The 22,671-nt window shown below is 40.7% G+C and overlaps 1 protein-coding gene across 6 annotated transcripts in view; it reads right to left on the bottom strand.

The window, feature by feature from the left end:
• The window catches only part of PAPOLA (poly(A) polymerase alpha), a 53,421-nt gene extending 36,434 nt beyond the window's left edge, over positions 1-16,987 (bottom strand). For 3 of the 6 annotated variants that reach the window (XM_018066057.1, XM_018066059.1, XM_018066061.1), the window contains exons 1-3: positions 16,704-16,987; positions 1,737-1,910; positions 1,261-1,327 (exon numbers count right to left, since the gene is read on the bottom strand). In XM_018066057.1, the coding sequence (XP_017921546.1) occupies positions 1,261-1,327; positions 1,737-1,910; positions 16,704-16,711 (249 nt within the window). In that variant the 5' untranslated portion in view covers positions 16,712-16,987. Of the gene's footprint in view, positions 1-1,260; positions 1,328-1,736; positions 1,923-16,703 lie in introns of all 6 variants that reach the window. The other 3 variants (XM_018066055.1, XM_018066058.1, XM_018066060.1) reach the window with 1 other exon arrangement.

Raw genomic sequence — 22,671 nt, 5'->3', positions numbered from 1 at the left:
GAGTGGGTAGCCTTTCCCTTCTCCAGAGAATCTTCCCAACCCAGGAATTAAACCCAGGTCTCCCGCATTGCAGGTAGATTCTTTACCAGCAGAGCCACCAGGCAAGCCCATGAAATTAATGAAATTAATTCATTAATCCAAATAAATTTTCGTACCCTCAGGAAAATGAGGAAGAATTATATCAAGAATTATCAGTTAATGAAACAAGGTACTCAAATTACTGAAACAAAACTATCAATGAGTTGGAAATCTTGTTTCATATTAAATAAATCTCAAGTTTTGGCCTTGTCTATGGTTTTCAACTTAAAGGTCTAATAAAAAGCCATTAAAGCAAAGCTGTGTTTTCTACCCAAGAATGAAGAATCACAAAGTTCAACAAATGAGTAAAAATACTTAAACATGTACATCCTTTGCTTTAGCTCAAAAGGAAGTTCTTTTCAAAATATATATTTACCAAAACTCTATCAATGACAAATATGTAGTACACAAAGAATCCTCAATTTTGAATAATCTGGCTGCTAAAGTTTTAGTCCAGTTCTTGAAATATATATACAGTGCTTTAAGAAAACAATATTGTAAATTTGACTAAAGCCAGAAGATTCTAACTTTTCTTCCACCTTGACACCTTGCCTCAGGTTTTCTTCTATTTCCAGTTCTCTTACCATCAATTTCTCAACTGTATTATAGACTAAATACGCATTTTCAACTACCCGGGAAAAACGACCGCTATTTACGGAATTTTTAAAAAAATGGCTTCTACACAACTTTTTAAGAATACATTTCCTTTACCAGAAGCCTAGACATTAATTCAACAGTTGTATTATTTCTTTATTATGAAATATTAAAAACTCAAGGAATGTTATTATAAAAAACTAAATATTCAGTTTGAGTTTAATATCTGAAGGCCTAAGAATGCTCACTGTTGTAGAATTCCTTAAAAGGTAACAAGAGTCTTGAATATTTAATGTATATATTTAATACATTTTTTAAAGCACCTTTTGGGGAAATAATATTTCTGACATGTGTAAGTAATCACAGAATTTCAGCTTTGAAGTGTTCAACCAAAATGTAATTATAAAATCACTGAATTTAATTCAGTTTTTCCTGTTTTCAAAATAGCTAGACACCAAATTCTACTGTCAACAGTCTAAAACAAAAGATTCTAAACATTAAAGACTCTAAATTCACTCAGTAAGAATAGATAAGCCAACTGCTGTGTTCAGCTGATAAATTTCTTCCTATACTGTTAGGTCACCTTACCTTGCTTTCACTGATTTCTCGTATCCACTCTTTTACCAGGTTATTTAATTTTCCCAAAATTAAAATCCTGTTGATAGAGGATATCAGTTATCAGGTTGTTTGTTATTCCAGATTACTTTTAATATGCAGCTTCCTAAATTTTAACCAGTTTTTAAGTTATCAGAAAGAAAGTTTATAATAGTTAGCTACATGTAGGCACTGTTACACTGGACAAGACAATCTTTTAGCTAAGCAAGGCATTCCTCTTTCTCCTGACAATGCTGTAGTACTACACTAACCAAAATTATTGCAAATCAAAATAAAGGAAACAGACCTTTATATAGATGGAACGTTTTTTCGAGGTATCATTCTTGTTTGAAACAGATATATAATGGGGCAAAAAATTCTGACTCTCAGTACAGAATTCCTCAAAATTAGCCTACTATGTTAATAAAAAATTGTACCTTAAAAGAAGACATAAACATATACACACTGACCTGCGCTGCAGTTCCTCTTCCTCTTCAAAAACCCCGAAGGGCTTCAGAGTCTCAACTAGCTTCTGTGTGAGTAGGCAGTCAGTCTCCTTGGGGGCTGCTAAGCTGATGGGAGAAGTAATGCCATAGTGCTTCTGTGGCGGCTGGGTTTGCTGTGATCCCTGTGTTGTAACTGGACTGCAAACAGAACTGGATAAAATTACTGCCAAAAAATTTCCACAATTTGAAACAAATCAGCATAACTAGAAAAAATGCATTTCTAAACATAGTTGATTCCCTACCATACTCCAAAAACATGTTTTAAAACAAAAAATAATGCAAAAACTAAATGACCAAGAAGAAAACTTTAGTTCTCCTCCCACTCCAAGGAGTGGTTAGCTACTATCTATCTACTACTATCTACTAACTTAGCTACTATCTAAACATCTAAATAAATTATGAATATCCAATCAAATATATTGCTAGAGAAAATGCAATCAAGGAGACAGTGAACTTCTGAGAAATTTCACTTCTTGAAAAGAAGCCACATCTGTTAAATTGTTATTTCTAAAGAGATGAGATAAATACAAAAAGTTTTACCAACACAAGAGATTCACCAAGCGGAACTTAACATCTGACTAGCAATGAATAAAATTCATAGATAATGAGGCAAATAACAGCAACATAACTTGGAGGGGGAGAACTATATTCACACTAAACTTGTTACAGTATTTTCGATAAGAGATTTACACTTTAACAATGATTAGTCAAATGTTTTTCCGTTTTAAGAGAAATTCTAGATTTTTACAACCAACAGGGTTTTAACATAACTAGTGAAAAGGTCCAGTATGTTCTAAATGGTTTAGGAAATTAATCTGACTCAATTTTTTTGTGTGCAAGCAATTCTTGTTTTTGTTCCCCTCCCTTTATAAGTCAATGGACAGGGATTCTAAAGCAGCACAATTATTAACAAAAAACTGCCTGGTCAAATAATGTACAAAACCAGGTAAGGAGAAAAAGCTAACATTTCAATCAGTTATTTGCCCCAAATTCTGTTCTTTAAGAAATAACTTATTTTATATACACACACATCTCTATTTCTTTCCAAGTTCTAAATATATATATATATGTATACATATATATATTTAAATTTAAGTGCAATAGCCTACTAGAACAATAAGGTGCAGGAATCCTATGCAGCTAAGTCCCATTATGCATTCACTACTGTCCTGGGTTCTGGTTTATACTAGGTGGGACCCCGTCTTATACTGTCTTCTGATATCAACACAATACCTAAGAATGCCAGGAAACCCACAGTGTTTACTAATTAGTCAATAGGCTATACAGCATTTAGTTTATGCTTCCTGAACAAGTTACGCATTGTCTCAATTTTAAGTCAGATTTTACAGTAACATTTGCTGAATTAATATGAATCAGATTTATCTCATAGCAATTAATTTACATCAGATCACTTCCTCCTAGTAACTGTAATATAAACTCCACTACTATACAAGACTATGATGTCAATTCACAGAGCTGGGGCTCCACGTGAGCACCAAGCACTGTCGAGAGACTAAATATCTCACATTATATGATTAAAATATAGAAGTTAACATAAGTGCAAATACATTTATAGTATCTTGGTTAATACATATTTTTGTCAGTCAACAAATAGCTATTCTCAGGTTCCATAAAACTGACATAAAAAAGGTAGCCCTCAAAACTGTCCAACCATTTCTTCCCACCATGCTCTAATAGATTCCAGATAAATTACATATTAAGTGTAAAAAAATACACTTACCACGTATTTTAGCGTAATTAAATTCTCGTGCATTGTTCATTGCTTCATATGAGTTTCTCCAAGTAAACTACAGCCCTTCATGACCAACCCAGGATTATAAATACTTTTTATAAATGATTTTAATGTAAGTAGAGCCAGGAAAGAAAACAAATATAAAGTTCACTCTAGCCAGATTTGGTTCAAGTAAACAATAAAGCTTTCAAGCCAAGTATAAACTGAATTCATGTTTTCCTAACTTAAACATCTACTGATTTTTTTTTTGAGCAAGTAATAGTTCATTTGCACTCTTTTCCTTTCTGAAGGGGCTAAATTCATTACCAGTTGAGTTTGAGTATCACCAAAATATGGGTGCCCATTCTCTGTGGCATTAAGCTTTCTTGGCAGACTCATTTTTTTCTTTCTCAAATATTCAAGTTCTTCATTGTCACACAAAAAAACAATGCTAGGAAAGTCCACTGTCTATTCCAACTACACTGCCAAAAATACTGGATAGAGGCTCAGACTTCTAAATTCACACCAAGTAAGCTCAGACTTCTAAATTCACACCAAGTTTGCTTACTTTAGTGGGGGAGGGGGGGATGTTGATGTCTACATTAGTTTCCATATTAACATTCTGATGGGGAAACAAATCATACCCCAGCTATAAATGTTTATTCAAAATGTAGTCACATCACAGAAGATAAACCACATTTACCTGACTCTAATGCAAAAAAGAACATATATATCACCTCTCTTATGTGTACATATTTAATACAAGTTATATATAGAATATATACTAATTCAAGAACACATATGAAAGAAATAAAAATAAATCACAACCAAATGAAAGCAAAGAAATAAATACATGTTCTGAAAGGTATAAGACACCTATGCCTCCAATAAAAATGGCTTAAGCTTAGCCTAAGTAGGTAGACTAGGAATTCTAGGATGCCAGATGCTCTGAGTGTCTGAAATGTAGAAACATGAGCTGTGATTGAATGGCAGAAGTCAAATTTTTCCATTTAATTTTAATATTAGAAATTAAGGAGAGGGACAAAATTTAAGGATCTTTTTGGCTGTCTTGTTTCTAACAAAAATAATATACACATTCTAATAATGGGTGAAAAGTTCTCCTTTACAGAATTTCTCCTGGAACCATACACCAGACAGCTAGCTATCAATCCCAAGAAAGCAAAGCTCTTCCTCAAATTCTTGAACATAGGCACCACCTGTCCATGATCCATCACTTTTTAGAGACATATTTACCAAATGCGGTTTTCTTCACACTTAACTATTAAAAAAAAATAATAACTTCTATAATAATATAAAACAATAAGGAAAAAAATCCCATGGACTGTAGCCCACCAGGCTTCTCCATCCAAGGAATTTTCTAGGCAAGAGTACTGGAGTGGGTTGCCATTTCCTTCTCTAGGGGATCTTCCTGAACCAGGGATCGAACCCGGGCCTCCCACATTGTAGGCAGATGCTTTACCGTCTGAGCCACCGGGGAATCCCAACTTCTACAATTATATAAAACAATAAGGAAAAAAACTAGATACAGAGCCAGAGTATTTGTGATCCATTAAAATTTCTTTCTGGCTTTCCATTTAAATATCAAGAATGCTTGTGCTTTTCCTGAATAACTGGTTCACTTTCATCTCATGAACATATTCGTGTCTACCTTTAGGCTACCGCCTGAATTCTTACAGCAAAACTGATGGCCATCCTGCAAGTTCTCTGCAAAAATCCAAAAATCACTGTACTTCTGTAAGAACTATTTTAGTACCCTAATTTCTAGTTTTATACCTCTGCCCTGATCCATCCTCTTCATCCACCTTTAATGTAAACATCTTGCCAGCTTTCAAAATATGACTAAAGCCTTTTTAAATCTTAATCCTTTCTGGATCAGAGCAAGAGATGAATTGTGCGCTACCCTTCAAAATTACAAAGGGCTCTCCCAGTGGCTCAGTGGTAAAGAATCTGCCTGCCAATGAAGAAGATGAGAGTTGGATCCCCGGATCAGGAAGATCCCCTGGAGAAGGAAATGGCAACCCACTCCAGTATTCTTGCTTAGAAGTCCCAAGGGCAGAGGAGCCATGGTGGGCTTGTCCATGGGGTTACAAGGAGTTGGACAGGACTGAGTGAGTGAGCTCACATGCACAAAATTACAAAGGGCAGCCCAACACTCCTCCGGAGAAGGCAATGGCACCCCACCCCAGTACTCTTGCCTGGAAAATCCCATGGATGGAGGAGCCTGGTGGGCTGTAGTCCACGGGGTCGCTAACAGTCGGACACGACTGAGCGACTTCACTTTCATGCATTGGAGAAGGAAATGGTAACCCACTTCAGTGTCCTTTCCTGGAGAATCCCAGGGATGGGGGAGCCTGGTGGGCTTCCATCTCTGGGGTCGCACAGAGTCGGGACACAACTGAAGCGACTTAGCAGCAGCAGCAACACTCCTTCCCCCATTCTACTGTTTTGGAGGTCAGGAGGGAGGAAGAGAGCACAAGACCAAATATTTTCAGAGTTCTCTCTTATACCATAGGGGCATTTTCTTTATAATATTTAAAATAATTTACACCAAGGCAAAGCTTGCACATAACACATGCCCACCTTTATTTTTTTCTTGTTTTTTAAACTTCAACAATATTTTATATAACAACTCGATTCCAATACTTGTTCTGCTCTTGGCATTCTTGGTCCCACTCCTTCTATTCCCTGACTATGCCAGTCTGCCATCCACACTGCTACCAAACATTACCCTCCTAAAACAGGGCTTCCTTAAAAACCACATGACTTCTGGTATAAAGGCATTCAAAACTGGGTCCACAAAATCTGCTCTCAACCCAAAAGCAATCTGATAAAGAGAAAGCAGGCCTGATGTCACTTCTACTAGTTATGCTGCTCTGATGTCACCTCTGCCATTAGCTGTGTCACTTTTATTAAGCTGTACCTCTACGGAGTCATTAAAGCTCTTCTCTGCTTTGGATGGCAAACTAAAAACTCAAATACTGTAACACATTTATGTCACAGAAGACCAGTTTCCAAACACAAAGATCCTTCCCTTCCCCATGCTAGGCTGTCTAAGATCTAAATCTAATTAGGGTACTTAGAAATGACAACATTTTTGTGAAACTGGAGTATGAATGTAGGCTGCTTATTTTGGCTAGAAATTTGTTTCAAAAGCTTAGGCATCCAGTTTAAACAATACTTGCACTCTGAAACATTAAGAACCACTCTACTGCCATAAATATAAAGCTAACTCAAATGCTGCAAGTTCCTATGATTTGTAAACCAGTTAAGTGATTTCCCTGGTGGCTCAGACAGTAAAGCGTCTGCCTACCATGTCGGAGACCTGGGTTTGATCCCTGGGTTTGGAAGATCCTGTGGAGAAGGAAACGGCAACTCACTCCAGTACTCTTGCCTGGAAAATCTCATGGATGGAGGAGTGTGGTGGGCTACAGTCCTTGGGGCTGCGAAGAGTCAGACACGACTGAGCGACTTCACTTAAGTAGCCATACTTTCAAACAGTCAAAGTATGATCAGTCATGGATGTAGTATATTGATGACCACTTCAAGTAAGTGAGGAAAGTAAGGAACACTCCAATGAAAACCTGCATTAGTACTTGTTTTCACTAACTGAATGAAATCCAAGGAGGATTTTCACTTTTACAAAAAGAGGCAAAAACACTGCTCATTTGTTTTGCAAGCTGTTTCAGAGACAGCCTGCACCCTGAGCGGCAAGAGTGGCACTACTACCAACCTCCTTTCCCAGAAAATATGTGTGTTCACTATCAAACTGCCATAACTTTGAATGGTGTCTGTGATCCACTATGCTTTATCTCAACTTATTCTGTGCATCTGTTAGCAAGATGCATGTAAGGTAGCTGCTTCTTCACTTTATGCCATTTTGGCTTACAAAAGGTTTCATAGGACCCCTCTACTTTCGGATACCGAGGGAAACCTGTATCCTTAATATGTTCTTATATCAACTTTTTAAAAAGTTGCATTGCAAATCAAGGAAGCACATTAAGACAATCATTTTTTTTCTGTCAGATTGGAGAAAAAGAGGGCTGATGTATATCTGGTAAAAATGAAAGACTTATAAACATCTAATATTAGCAATGGTATAAGAAAATGAGCACTCTTATCCATCACAAAGGAGGTGAACTTGGCATATAATTTTTAAAAGCAATCTGGAGTCATCAAATTTTTTTCTAAAGCTATGTCTAGCAATTTCACCTCTAGCAATCTATCTTACACAATTCACTAGGACACCAGGACTCAAACTGAAGGCCCTGAAACTGGCAGACTGATGCTCTTTAATTGACCTTTTTAATACATAAAATGTGTACAGGAAAGCACAAATCTCTACTGCTCATTCCTATACGATGGACTCCAGAGAGACAGGCCAAATATGGGCCCAAAATCCTGTAGAGCAACAATGATCTTGAAATGGGCAGTGCCTATTCCAGCATTATCCTCTCTATAAAGGGACCATGCTTGGTATTTGTAAATAAATACCTCTCTTGACCCCACAGATTCTGGAATTTGACCTTTCTCATAGGAATAGTACAAAAGTTACCCAAGGCTGTTCGCTGGAACGTTGTTCACAGCGCACTACGAACTGGAAACCACCTAAATATCCATTAATATGATATAGGACTGACGAATTATGGTGCATTCTTACAACTTAAATCTACGCTACATAAAAAGAACGAGGTAGTAGCATGGATGATGCTCACCATGCTAGGTGTTGCAGAATGTAAGTATGATAATAGTATTTATTGAAACCTCAGGATATTCCAGTGTGGCAAGCACTTCACATTATTCCCAACTGTTCGAATGACTCTACTATTACCTGTCTCCATTTTACAGATGAAGAAACTAAAGAGAGGAAAGTGAAAGTGAAGTCGCTCAGTCACGTCCGACTCTCTGCGACCCCATGGACTGTAGCTTACCAGGCTTCTCCATCCATGGGATTCTCCAGGCAAGAATACTGGAGTGGGTTACCATTTCCTTCTCCAAGGGGATCTTCCCAACCCAGGGATCAAACCCGGGTCTCCTGCATTGGAGGCAGACGCTTTAACCTCTGAGCCACCAGGGAAGCCCAAAGAGAGGAAAGGCTGACCTAAATTCACTGGGTCAGGGTGTGACCTCAGGCATCTGACTGTAATAGTTAAGCCTCCAGACATCTTTCATAACATACAGTCTTGTATCTTCAAAAATCATTTGTGTGTTACATCCATCTTGCTGTTCAGTGGCTCAGTTGTGTCTGACTCTGCAACCCCATGGACTGTGGCCTGCTAGGCAAGAATACTGGAGTGGGTTGTCATGCCCTTCTCCAGGGGATCTTCCCCATCCAGGGATCTAACCTGGGTCTCCTGCACTGCGGGCAGATTCCTTACCATCTGTACCACCTATGTCTATTATGTCTATACATGCATAGAAATGTAACAAGCAGAATTGACTGGTGGAATAATTTCATCTTATAACATTTTGTTTTGATTTGTTAAAGTTTTTTAATTGATGAAATCATACAGAAGTTGAAAATCTAATTCTTACTATTCACCATTAAGTTTGTGATGGTAAAGAGGCTAAACCCCCCACCCCTGAAATCATTCCCCAACAGCAAGAGACACCAAATAACTGCTCAATTTAAATCAATAATTAGCATTTTGATTATTGGCTCTGTAGTTTATCCTATTCAAACAGTTAAAGAACTGAAATAAAAACTTCAAGATGGCCTCTTCAGTGTAATGCTCTGTGATTAGAAAATTAAATACAAACCATGATTTACAGCTTTAGAGCACTGGCAAAGCACTCAAGGTTATCTATCAAACTTCATTAATCCAATTTTCCTAAAAGCACTTTTTCCTCATTTATTTTTTCCAAAAAACTATATTACTAGGCTGAAACTTACTGAATTAGGATCCCAAATATGTATGAGAGACAATACTAAAATCAGGAATACAAAGATAGTCTCTATCCTCAGTGGCAATCTCAAAGTTGGTCAGAGATTCAGATCTTTAAACAAAAGATGGGTGCAAAGTAAAAGCTTATAATAAACAGCACAGAAAGAAAGAATCAAGGCTCTGCCAAAGGAAAAGGATTAGGAGATGTGCGCTCTATAAACAACTGGCGAACAGAAGAGCAGTCTCAGCAGATGGCACACTAACCGAAAGGACAACAAATCACCAACGGTGTTTTCGGAAATGGTTAATATTTAATGGCTTTCACCTCAATTTAAACAAAGCTCAAGCTACTGATGAATCCCTGCCTCCTCCTATGGGACATTTGGAGACCTCATATGGGAACTGGAGACCCATCATATTAACAGGGCCAATTGCCTCAAAATGTAGATACTAGTCAACAGAAAACACTCATTTCTTGTTAGTTTTAGTCAGTAAAGTTAAAACTGAAAGCTTAGCTTACCTTCCTTGAAAGTAATCAGATAAATCATAATAACATGATATATATATCTTTATATATAATCTTTAGGTATAAATTATATAATTTGCTGTTTAAAGGCCTTAACCGTAAACATAATGTGTCCACTCAAGCAGGATAAAAGGACACTGAACAAAATAAGAATATGCGATCTCTCTAAAATATCTGAATGTGCACTAAATATTAATTCTTAGCAGAAATAATACAATCTACTCTTTCACAAGAAGTTTAAAATACATTTAAATTTTACTAGTAGCTTAACAGTCAAGCTTACAGTATTTGCTAAGACGTTACTCTGAATGGCTATATCACCTTCAGCCTGTGTTAAGAGGTACTAAATATAGTTAGAACCTAACTACAATCTTAAAATAGGTAGTCCAGGTGGCTCATCCAACCAGTATTTAGTAAGCATCAGAGCACCTACAGATGAAGCAATAGTTCACCCTCAGGGGGAACAAATTATGATGAATCCCAAGGTCAAACTTTGGAAATAAACGGTTGATTATACAGAGAAAAGCACTCATTACTCAACTGTAACAAAGGCCAGGTATTTTCCCCTCTTTCCTAAGGGCACTTCTAACTGTCACTTTGATGTATGAAAGGGGCTAGAAGTAAAAACAACAAAAATGGCCAAATGACAGCATTCCTGCATCAGTATTTGTCATGCATAATTTGAAAATGAGGGAAATGTAACTAGAAAATCTAAAAAAATTTTTAAGTGTATCAGAAAAAAATATTCAACAACATATTACATCATAGTATTATACACATTAACTCCAGGATATACAATTTAGATGCTAATAACCAAATGACAGGAATACTATTCTTAAATAAAACCTTAAGAACTACAAAGACTATACAAGAATCTGGTTTCTGAAATGTAGAGGGAATAGAAATTTGAGACAATTCTATAACAGAAGAGGAATAAAGATTATCTATTTTTAATTTCTACATTTTCTTCTTCCCCAAATTCTTAAGTTTTCAAATCAGAATGCTATAAAATTCTGCAAACCTGCAATCCAAAGATTAAACAAATATTTTTTGAGAACCCGATCTTGAAACTTAAGTATACTTAAGACACATCAACAGGCGCCAACTGAGTTGAGGTACACAGGAAATGCTACAGTACGAGGATGAGAATGAAACACGGAACTCAGAGTCGAATTGGGTTCCAATCTACAACTTAGTGGGCTTCCCTTGTGGCTCAGATGGTTAAGAATCCGCCTGCAATGCGGGAGACCTAGGTTCAATCCTGAATTGGAAGATCCCCTGGAGAAGGGAACAGCTACCCACTCCAATATTCTGGCCTGGAGAATTCAACGGACCATATAGTCCACAGGGTCACAACCTGACATGACTGAGCAACTGTCACGTTCATTCATTCATTCAAGAACGAATCTCCCCTGCAATGGGGCTGTTTCATGAGTCAGAAACTGAGACTGTACAGTCATTTAAAAGCTGCTGAAGAATCAGGACGATGAACATACCAAATAAAAGACAAGCCTCTTCCACCACCCAAAAGTGAAAAATAGCTGGGACTCCAACTGGCCTCATTTTGCCCAAAGTGAGCTTCTATAAACTTGGCTACAAGCAACTGAGGGTGAAATTTAATTGTAATGTTAACTTGAAGTAGTTCAGCTGCCAAGAAATGGAATATTCTGATGAATCAAAACATTTTAAAACATGTTTTCAAGCTAGAAGGCTTAAGGGAGTGGTGGTGGGGGGCAGTCAGAGAGTAGTAAGTGAATAGGCTTATAAATTTACCCAGATCCAATACCTTCCCTCCCAATTTCTCCATCAAAATAGCATGAATTGAAAACATGTTTATGGTAAAATATCACATGGGCTTTCCCATGGCTCAGCGGTAAAGAATCCACCTGCAATGCAGGAGATGCAAGCTGGATTCTGGTGCAAGAAGATCCTCTGGAGACGGGAATGGCTACCCACTCCATTATTATTGCCTCGGAAATCCCATGGACAGAGGAGCATGACAGGCTGCAGTCCATGGGGTCATCAAGAGTCGACACAACCGACTGACTAAACAACAATCACATTTCAAAACCATGAACAGCATTATTAAGCAGCTCATTACAAAACCTCTAAATCTTAAAATGTGGTAATCAAAAACTCTCAGACGTTACCCTTCTTAAAGATTACTTAATACACTGTTTTTCACTGACAACAAAAAACGTCTTTATATCAGGTGTGTCCATTCCTCCAGACAGTTCAAAACCCACCAGAGATGCTGCACTGACACCACCATTGCAAACAGCAGCCTGACAGCTGTCAGCTGTTACTATACATCAGCACTTCTCAAACTTTTGGGTCTTAGGACTCTTAAAGTCATAAAGACTCAAATAAGCTCATGTTTATGTGGATTATGTCTGTCACTGTTTACTGCATTAGAGATTCCAACGGAAATTTTTTAAAATGCCAATTCATTTAAGTGACAAGAGATCTATCATATGCCAACATAAGTAATTTTTTTAATAACTGTTTTCTAAAACAAAAGATTTAGTGAGAACAGCACTATTCTACATTTTTGCAAGTCTCTTTAATTCTGGTTTAATAAAAAACAGCTGGATTCTCACGTCTGCTTCTGCATGCAATCCTTTTTGATAAACTGTTTCGGTAGATGCACAGGAAGAAAACCTGGATTTACACCACTGTAAGTGGAAAGGAAGAGTATTTTAACAGTCTTTTCAAATAACTGTGGATATTCTTCTTTAATACTACACCAAAATGCCCCAAGTGGTAATTTCTTAAAGCCTAGTTACAATATGAAAGCAGAAACCACAGCAAAAAACCCTTTGTATTCTTGTATTAAAATCCACTGGTCCATCCTGCACTTACACCTGCCTTCCAAATGTTGACACATTTTAAAAACCACAGTATTTTTAAAGTGTTCATTAATATCACCATCAATCAAATCAGAAATATTTTTAATTATTGGGAGGCTGACAAGTTCACAATGGCAAAAACAAGCATTACAAAATTCTAAGTTTTGCTTGAAAGCTCAAATTTTATCACTGACTACATTGTCAGTTGTTTTCCTTAAAGACAGACTCCATTTTTCAAGCTAATGCTAAGTCATCAAGTATGAACATCATGGTTCATCACTTGTTCTTTCAGGTAAAAACAGAACTCCATAAGAAAAGCACTAGCTTAGCTCACAAATCAACCAGCTGAGCTCTTCACAAAACAACCATCCTTCTTTTTAGCAGCTTAATGTGTACTTTCCATTTAATCACAATTTATTTATTTATTAAAATCACAATTTATTTAAAAGACAAACTGAAGGGTCAAGAGTCTTAGTAAAATTAACATTTTTACTGCTTCATCAAGGACTTTTTTTTCAAACTGTGTGTCTGTGTGCATGTGTGTAGTGAAATGATGACAACTAGAAGGATACGGCGCCTCTGCCTCAATTCTTCCTCAAGCACAAGCATCATCACCCATCACTTTCACAGCACTGGTGCAAATATCAACAGACTGAAAAAGATATAACATCTCAACACTGTGAATAGTTTAGATTTTATGTCCTCTTGAAGGATCAAAGACCCCCGACGTCCAGACTTCTACAGGTCACAGTCTGAAAACCACTGCTACACAATATTACTTTCCACCAAACGGTCCAAGTTCTAGCTACATGAAACTACTCCAATTCCTCCCTTTTTGGTGACAACTCCAAGTATCTGGAAGGAAAGCTATTGTCTCCAGCCAACTCTTGCTATATATCTCTTCCAATAATACCCTACAAATGAGGCATGAATGTTAAATCATTGATAACGTTTATTCTCCTTGAAGTCTTTTCATTACCAGTGATAGCCAGAAGTGAGCTGAAAAATAAAGATCTAACCAGCACAGAATAAGGTAGAAATTGGAATATAGTCCCCATACAGTATTATACTTTATATTAGTGCAGTGGCTCTCAACAAGATTTTGGTCCCCAGGGTACACCTGGCAACATTTGGACACAGTTTTGGTTGTCATTACCAGAATATGGGGAGTGAGAATCCTGAAATCTAGAGGTCAGGGATGTTGTTAGACACCCTACAATACACATGACAGAATTATTCGCCTAAAATATCAATACTACCAACATGAGAAATCCTGTATTAATGGGTCTGAAGACTATCAAAAATCTTGGAAACTTCATCACCATGGCTCTTAAACCAGGTCAGCTTTTCAAAATTATATGTGCAATTAGATATGCTTTGGGACAATATATGGGAGACTTGTTCACAATGTTTTCTAATGATTTTCTAATGACTTAACTTCAATAATCTGTTTTGATTTTATCCATTCTGACAACTTATCTATGGTCTACACCTTAACCCCACCCCCTATACAATTTTAACAGCCATACTGAACATGTAACTGGAAGTCAAACACTAATACAGTTTGCAAATCACAATTCAAAATATGAAATAAAATTAATGACACCAAAACATGAAAAACAAAGTAAATTAATGGGGGTCAGGGAGCCTATTTAACTTGGCTGTCTTTGGCCTTTCCAGTTTATTTCAATCGGAGAAGGCAATGGCACTCCACTCCAATACTCTTGCCTGTAAAATCCCATGGACAAAGGAGCCTGGTAGGCTGCAGTCCATGGGGTCGCTAAGAGTCCGGCACAACTGAGCGATTTCACTTTCACTTTTATGCATTGGAGAAGGTAATGGCAACCCACTCCAGTGTTCTTGCCTGGAGAACCCCAGGGACAGTGGAGCCTGGTGGGCTACCGTCTATGGGGTCCAACAGAGTCGGACACAACTGAAGCGACTTAGCAGTCTATTTCAAAAGGGCTATAGTACACTTAGGGTTAAAAATAAGAGGGACAGCCAATGAATATCTGTCCACATTTCAAGAAACACACTAGAAAGGCAATATCCATGTGTGGGAATTTGCTGCCTTCACTGTGTCTCCCATTTTAAACATCTGAACTAACTTCCCAAAAATCTGAAGTACTTAGGTCTTTAAAAGAAATGTGTACTTCCCTTCCCCAATGTTGGGAAAAAGTAGGTATAAAAGAACTGTCAATTTCTAAAAGACATAAATTAAACCACTTTAAGAACACATTTCGTGTTCAATGTTTAATACTGACATGATAGATTATCAGAAAGAGAAGTCCTTTTTTTAAAAACAGCAGTAAAATGTGAGCTAACACAGTCATGAGGCATTACTGCAAACATTAAGGTTGACTTTAATAGCTGCTGAACTGAAAAATGCCACAAAAATCCTGCTAAGACTTGGTTCTCCTAGTAACCCTTTTTATCGTTCCATAAAAGGAAGAAATCAATTAACAGGGGCCTTGCAGATTACAAGACTTTAGGTCTATATATTTAATTAAAACAAATATTCTCATTACAGAAATAATACTCTTGATAGGCCTCTTAACAAAATGACTGGAGTGGGTGAGAAGGAACGTGAAATTCCTTTCTAAAATATCGTGTAAAGTACGACAGGTGCGTTTAATGCCTGTTTCAAAGTTACAGCCTCACCTGAAAAGAGAGACACATATACGTACATAAATAAAACTGTAAAACTATAATCACATATATTTGCAGAAAAGTTAATTTTACTTTAAAAAAAAAAAAAAAAAAAACCTGAGGCGCTAAAGTAGGTGTCAGAAACTCTAAAATTTCTCTTCTACCTTGAAGCAAAACTTCAAGGGTCGATTACATGCTTGGGGGCTACAACGAAAAGAACGCCTCAGCCCTTCGTTTCTTACCCTTGAATCTTCAAAAATGGAAGAAATGCAGTCTCACTATTTAGGCCTCTGCACTGCTGTGTATATACGCAGGGAAAAAACGCTGTAATCTTTCTATCAACAATGAGTTCTCAAATTACATCCCAGCCCTTCAAATAGAAAAAGAAAACTAAAAAAAAAAAAAAACTCTAGAAGGCAAAGAAAGTAAAAGATGTAGGCCTAGTGGGATTAAAAGCCGAAGACAAACTACAGTAAGAAAAAGTCTACCATCAGAAAAACAAAAAAAGTTATCACTGCAGATGGAGAGAGACGGAAGCAGGAAGAACTCCGGCGACCCTATCAAAACAAAACCGGGAGAGCAATACGTAACGCAAGGCCTTTCGATGAGGGCGCCCGGGAAAATGCCCCTTTTCCGGGGACTGAAGACTGGAGGGGATTGGGGCGGGTGGAGGGGACAGAGGTTTCAAACAGCGGGGCTCGAAGCTCAAAACTGGGTTTTGTTTTTTTTTTAAACTCGTGTTCATGCAAGCTGGGACGTGAAGTGGGTTAACACTGGCGCACGACGTGGGCCAACTTGGAAACGGTGAGGAGACGTAGGCCGGGAACAGAAGCAGCAGAGTGAGCCCGCCAGGCGCCGGGGTGGGGGCGGGGGGCCAAGCCCGAACCCCGAGCGCAGACCCCGCGAGGAGCAGCAGGGCCTTCCGCCCGGGCCGCTGGCCACCGGGGTTTTTTTTTTTTTTTTCTCGCCTCCTTTCTATTATCGGACCAAGCTCGAGAACTCCAGTTAAAGAGGTTCCTCCGGCCCTTTTCAGAAGGGGAAGGCCCCCAGCCGGACAGCCGCCAAAGCGAGGGAGTGGGGGGTAGTGGGAAGCGGGAACGGAGCACAAGGGGGAAGTGAAGCGGCGAACGGGAGGGAGGAAACAGGAAGAGCCCCAGTCCTGCCGGCCTCCCCCGCGGGGCGAGGGCCCGGCTCCCGCGACCCCTCCCCCTCGCCCGACGCCCCCCAAGGCCCCGTCGGCATGCGGGAGAAAACAGAATACAAATCACTTACAACGGCATCGTCTCCTGCGCCGGCACCGCCCAGTCACTTCCCCCCCGCAACCGCCGCCGCTGCCGCCCTGGGCATGATCCACTGAGGCGGGAGGGAGGGGGGCGGGGGCCTGCCTTAGCCCTGGGTCCTACCCCACTCCCGCACCCGCTCCCGCCGCTTTAAGCGCTTCTCCTCCTTCCCCTTCGTCCTAACATGGCGCCCGAGCGCTACCACAGCAACGTTCTAGAACCGGTGACGTCGCCACGCACGCTGGGCGGGCGCCTGCGCGCAGCAGCCGCACGGCGCCGCGAAGCCTCACGGGAAGGGTAGTTCAATAGCCTGCTTGCGCCCCAGCGACTTCCGGCTGGCGCCCCGGAAACTTCCGCCCGGATCCCGTCCACCATCCGCGGCCGCAGTCCGGGTGCGGGACAGGGTGAGACAGGTGAGGGGTTCCTTCTCTGAGCGGCGGAGGGGAGCGGGTGTCCCCTCTTGTCGGGCTGGTCTCGTCGCCGATGCGGCCCGGACTGCGCGTGGCAGGGCCCGGAGAGGGGCGTCGCTTCTGGTGCATTGTGAGGTCGCCCAGGTCTCGCCGCCCGAGGTCGCGCTGCTACTCAGACCGGTCGGTGGAGGCTCTTGGAGAGGCCTGAGGCGCCCGCGCGGGCCCACCACTCTCCCCGGGTGCCAGTCGAGCGCGGGGCTCGGCACGGTGTCACTGAATTGTAACAAGTCACTCAGCCTCTCCTTGCTTTTCTGAAGAGTTGAGTGTCTGCCTGCTTCCCAGGGGACTGGCGCCTGTTGAATGCGATAATGCAAGAGGGGTGCTTGGCACAGCCAGCAACAGAGAGGAGCGTGGGGTCGCCGCTAGGACTCTCCTGCCCTGCTAGACTCAGTTTAACTCAGCGTGAGGCCTTGAAGTTGTTCTGCCCGCTAATGTGTACGCAGGCGCTCGAGAAATAACTTGAGTGAATAGAAATTTGAAGGCTAGGACTTTGATGACCGCGGCTTCGGGAACACGAGCTCTTTTTTTTTTTTTTTTTTTTTGGACAACTGTGGCCCTGGAACTCACTAATAAAGCTGTCACTCAGTAGAAACGTAGGTGGCCGTAACCCTTGGAATGTTAGCAAAGGCCTTTTCGCCTCCAGTTTCCCCAAGGCTATGTTTTTTTAAATCCATTCTGTCCCTAAGCGTTCACTCCGAACCTCCAGCCAAAGTTTCAGAAAGAATGTCCCAGACTGACTAGACTCTGAGTCTCCTTCCTTCGAATTTAGAACGCATTCCAGAGGGTCACACAGAGCTTAATGGAGGGCAGGGGAGCAGTCATAGGGGAAATTAAAATTCTAAATAGCAGTCAAATAGGGGAATTTAAAGTTCTAAATTCTTAAAACATGTTAATATGCCCTTGTAAATTCTCAGGAAGTCTAAGCAAAGATTTCCCTTTTTTTCACCAAACGTTTAGTGGGACTGGAAAACCACAAGGGTCTAAAACCCACGTTGTCCAATAGGGTAGCCGTTTGTCACATGTAAAATGAGGCTATTCCGTTTAAGATATGATGTAAGTACAAATCACATGTGTTGTCAGAGATACTAGTATGAACAGAAGAATGTGAAATACCTCAGTGACAGTTTTTTATATCTTGATTTAAATATAAAGCATTAAAAATATGAAAATTCCAACTGTTTGGTTTTACTTTTTAAAATGTGACTACTGGGAACTTTGCTGGTGGTCCAGTGGGAAAGACTCTGTTCACAATGCAAGAGGGCCTGGATGGCATCCCTGGTCAGGGAACTAGACCCCACATGCCTCAACTAAAGAGTTTGCATGAGACAAGTGACAACTAAAGATCCTGTGTGTGCAGCTAAGCTCCAATCCAGCCGAATAAGCATCTTTTTAAAACCTTGACTGCTACAAAAATATAAATTATATATGTGGCCCTCAATTGTACTGAACAGCAGTGGCCTGGAGACAGACGTGTTTTATTCCAGTTCTACTCGTTAGCCCTTAGCTCTTGTGGCTTTAGTTGGGGGCCCAGTAATAGACTTGTCTTTAGATTTTTTGAAAATCTAAGCTCCAGTGAAATTAATAACATGTTTATAAGTTGCTCATAAAAATGGGCACTGATGATGGTCAAATACTGACCCACTTACCTTACATTCTGGGTGAGTGAGAGCAGATAAACATGTGAACGTATAAGGGAATTATACTTTATAATAAGAACCAAGAATAAAAATAAATCAGTTCAACTTCAGATACTGCGGTCAAACAGTCTTTCAGAGGAGCCAGTTGTTGACTTGAAAAAGAGGCACACCATGAGAGTTAAGTTTTATTTGGGGCCAAATGAGGACTGCAGCCCAGGAGACAGCACCTCAGATAGCTTGGAGAAACTGCTCCAAAGGGGTAGTGCAGGAAGGTCAATATATGTGATTTTGGTGGAGGAGTTTACACAATCAAGCACTTAATCTTAGGAAAGGTTTTCTGTTAGTCAGGAGGAGCTGATGTCACCAAGAAGGGATTTAGTACTTTTCTAGATATAAGGAGATGCAAGGGTTGGGGTCATGAAATCAGTTCCTGAAAATAACTGTCTACAGACCTGTTCCACCAGTTTCCCTGGAGCACAAAATGCCTCATTCTCCACCCTGAACTCCCTTCAGATCCTATTGGAGGTCAAGAGCTGCAGCAGCAAAGGGTTCAATCCTGCAGAGGCAGATGGCAAGTGCTTTTGGCAAGGGCCAATTTATAGCTGACACAGTCTGACCTGAGACCTGTAGCCTTTCTGAAAGATTTGGATCTTTTTGTGAATGGGGAAGCCTTTGGAAGTTATGGGAATGAGATTGTTGTTCAGTTGCCAAGTCGTTTCCAACCCTTTGAGACCCTACGGACTGCAGCACAGCAGGCTCCCCTGTCCTTCACTATTTCCCAGTTTGCTCAAATTCATTTCCATTAAGCGAGAGATGCTGTCTAACCATCTCACCCTCTGCCACCTTTTGCTCCCAGTGTTTCCCAGCATTGGGGGTCTTTTCCAATTAATCCAATTTGAGAGAGATTTAGGCATTGTGGTTAATCCTGGTTTAGAGGTAGGAGGGCAGGGAGAAAACAAAGATGATTATGAAGGTTCTAGGAAGGGGACAGAACAGATGAATTAGGAGACAAGAAGATAACTGAGCCAGGAGATAAGATTGTGAGAATGGTTTGATATGGGTTGATTTTGATGTGCCTTTGGGACCTTCAGAAAAGTCTGTGAGGCTATTGAAAACACTCCAGGAACTGAGATGTAAAGGCTGGAGACAGATTATAAACTCTGAAAACAACTGATGGTGTCTTGGAATCCTATTTCAGTTCTGGAAGGGCTTTGCCTCACTGGGCCACTACAATCTAATCCAACTCATATTTCACAAGTGAGTAATGAGCTAGGTGGTCACAAATTGTCAATTAAGGAGGTAGTTTGAGCCATGGACAGTGGAGAGTGAGATAAAGCCAATTATCAGTTTTTGGTTAAGACAATATCTGTATAGTGTTAGCCTTGCCTTGCAGCTGCTGCCTTATTGCAACAGCCTGCCCCACGGCCTGCTTTCCACCAGCTGCTAAGAAAGGGGGGAGATGTTTTTCTACCTGAATCTTAAGTATCATTCAAGTTGCATTTTCCACACAAACAGTGTCCTGGTGGGAAGATTCCCAGATTGGTTCTCTTAGGTACATAGTGCATGCAAATAAAAAAATGCAGAGGAATTTTTTAAAATATTTATTTATTTAATTGGTGGTCCTAGTGGTAAAGAAGTAGCTTGCCGATGCAGGAGACTTAAGAGATGTGGGTTTGATCCCTGGGTCAGGAAGGTCCCCTGGAGAAGAAAATGGCAACCCACTCCAGTATTCTTGCCCGGAGACTCCTGTGGACAGTAGGGCCTTAGGGTTGCAAAGAGTCGGAGTCTTAGCCATTGGACCACCAGGTAAGTCCCATGCACAGAAAATATTTTTGAATTTCTTTACCTATTGAGGATTACCTGGGGTTTGTATTTCTGTGTTATTTAAGAGGTGATCATTGGAGACACTGTGTGATACAGAGATTTTTTTTAATCCAAATAATAAACTATAATGACTCATTTGGCTACGACTGGTATATACTTTTTAAAATTTCAATCAAAAGGCAGATTTCTGAGTCACTAAAGTCAAACTAATAGCAAACACTTCTATCTAATAGTGCTGTACTCTTGAGCTATCTTTTCATGAAATTCTCACTCCCCTTTTAGATGTTGCTATTTTGAAGAATGTGTCTTCTGTCATTTGCATGAAAGGAAGGACTTGCAGGGAAGAGAGAGGATGGTCTCATCACAGGTCTTGTCTGAGTCTCAGCCACCAAGCATGGGTTCTTGGCTTCGAGCAGGAAAGAGTTCAAGAGTAAGCCACAGTAAAGTGAAAACAGGTCTATCGGGGGAGGATACACACTCCATAGATAGAGTGTGGGCCGTGTCAGGAGGCAGCAGCTGCAGGGGAGAATGGGGGTTGTCAGTTTTTGTAGGGGTGGGTAACTTCATAGGCTAATGAGTAGGAGGAGTATTCTAGCTATTTGGGGGAAAGAGTGAGGATTTCCAGGAATTGGGCCACTGCCCACTTTTTGACCTTCTGTGGTTGTCCTTGGCAAGTCATGGCACCCGGAGTATGTCATTTAGCGTGCTCATATGCTACAGTGAGCATATACTGAGGCTCAAACTCAGGTGGAAGTCTGCTTTTCTGCCTCCTCGGACCTGAAGTGAAGTGAAGTTGCTCAGCCGTGTCCAACTCTTTGCGACCCTCCCAGGCTCCTCTGTCCATGGGATTTTCCAAGCAAGAATATTGGAGTGGGTTGCCATCTCCTTCTCCAGGGGATCTTCCCTACCCAGGGATCGAACCCAGGTCTCCCGCATTGTAGGCAGTTGCTTTAATCTGAGCCACTAGGGAAGTCTTGGACCTAGTTGATTCTAATCAGGTTATGTTGTGGGCTATGTCATAGGTCATTCTTTTATAAGTTTTGCCCTGCCTGCTTCCTGTCTCAGAACTGCAGTAGCACTTTAATTAGAACTGGCCCAAACCTGTGCTTTCTCTTATCTCTGCCTCTCTCTCAATAGCTCAGTCATCCTTTAGGCTCAGAACAAGTCAGTATCCTTGATCCTTCCTTTTCCTCACTGCACATACCCAATCCATCCTCAAGTCCTACTGGTTCCACCTCTCAAATCCACCTGACATCCAGACTCTACTCTGCCATCACCCTAATCCCTGGTGGTATAGTGGATAAGAATTCGCCTGCCAATGCAGGGGACGTGGGTTCAGTCCCTGCTTCAGGAAGACTCCCCGTGTCGCAGGGCAATTAAAGCTTGTGCACCACAGCTACAAGCCCTCATGCTGCGGCTGCTGAAATCTGTGTGCTTCGAGCCTGTGGTCCACAGCAAGAGAAGCCACTGCAACCAGAAGCCCGCACTCCACAACTGGAGAGCAGCCCCTCGCTGCTGAGGGGAAAGCCCTCGCAGCAACAGAGACCCAGCACTGTCAAAAAAGAAAGCAAGCAGGGGTGCTTGACCCCAAAACCAAACAGGCTTGCTCAGCAACAAGACCAGGCTGCAGAAGCAGGAGACGTGCCCCAGAACAATGAAACAGTGGTGCCAGGAGCCCCACATCCTACCCACTGAGCTTAGTAAGTTAGTGATCCCGAAGAGACACTCCCTGCACCCATGAAAACAGTATTTTGTAGACCTAGCTTGACCACATAGGAACAACAACAACAACAAACCTCCCCTGCCCAACCCGGAGGATGTTGACTAAAAAAGATGTACAACTTGAGAATTGAGAGTTAAGTTTTATTTGGGACAAAATGAGGACCACAGCCCAGGAGGCAGCATCTCAGACAGCTCTGAGAGACTGCTCCAAAGCGGCAGTGGGAGAAGGCCAATATATAAGGATTTGGAGAAGGGGGAGTTCAGTACCATGAAGCACTCAATTTACAAAAGGTTTTTTTGTTAGTCA

This window comes from Capra hircus, chromosome 21 (genome assembly GCF_001704415.2).
Source record: "Capra hircus breed San Clemente chromosome 21, ASM170441v1, whole genome shotgun sequence".
NCBI lineage: Eukaryota > Metazoa > Chordata > Mammalia > Artiodactyla > Bovidae > Capra > Capra hircus.
Note: the sequence above shows the minus strand (reverse complement) of the source record. Positions and strands in the feature narration are given on the sequence as shown.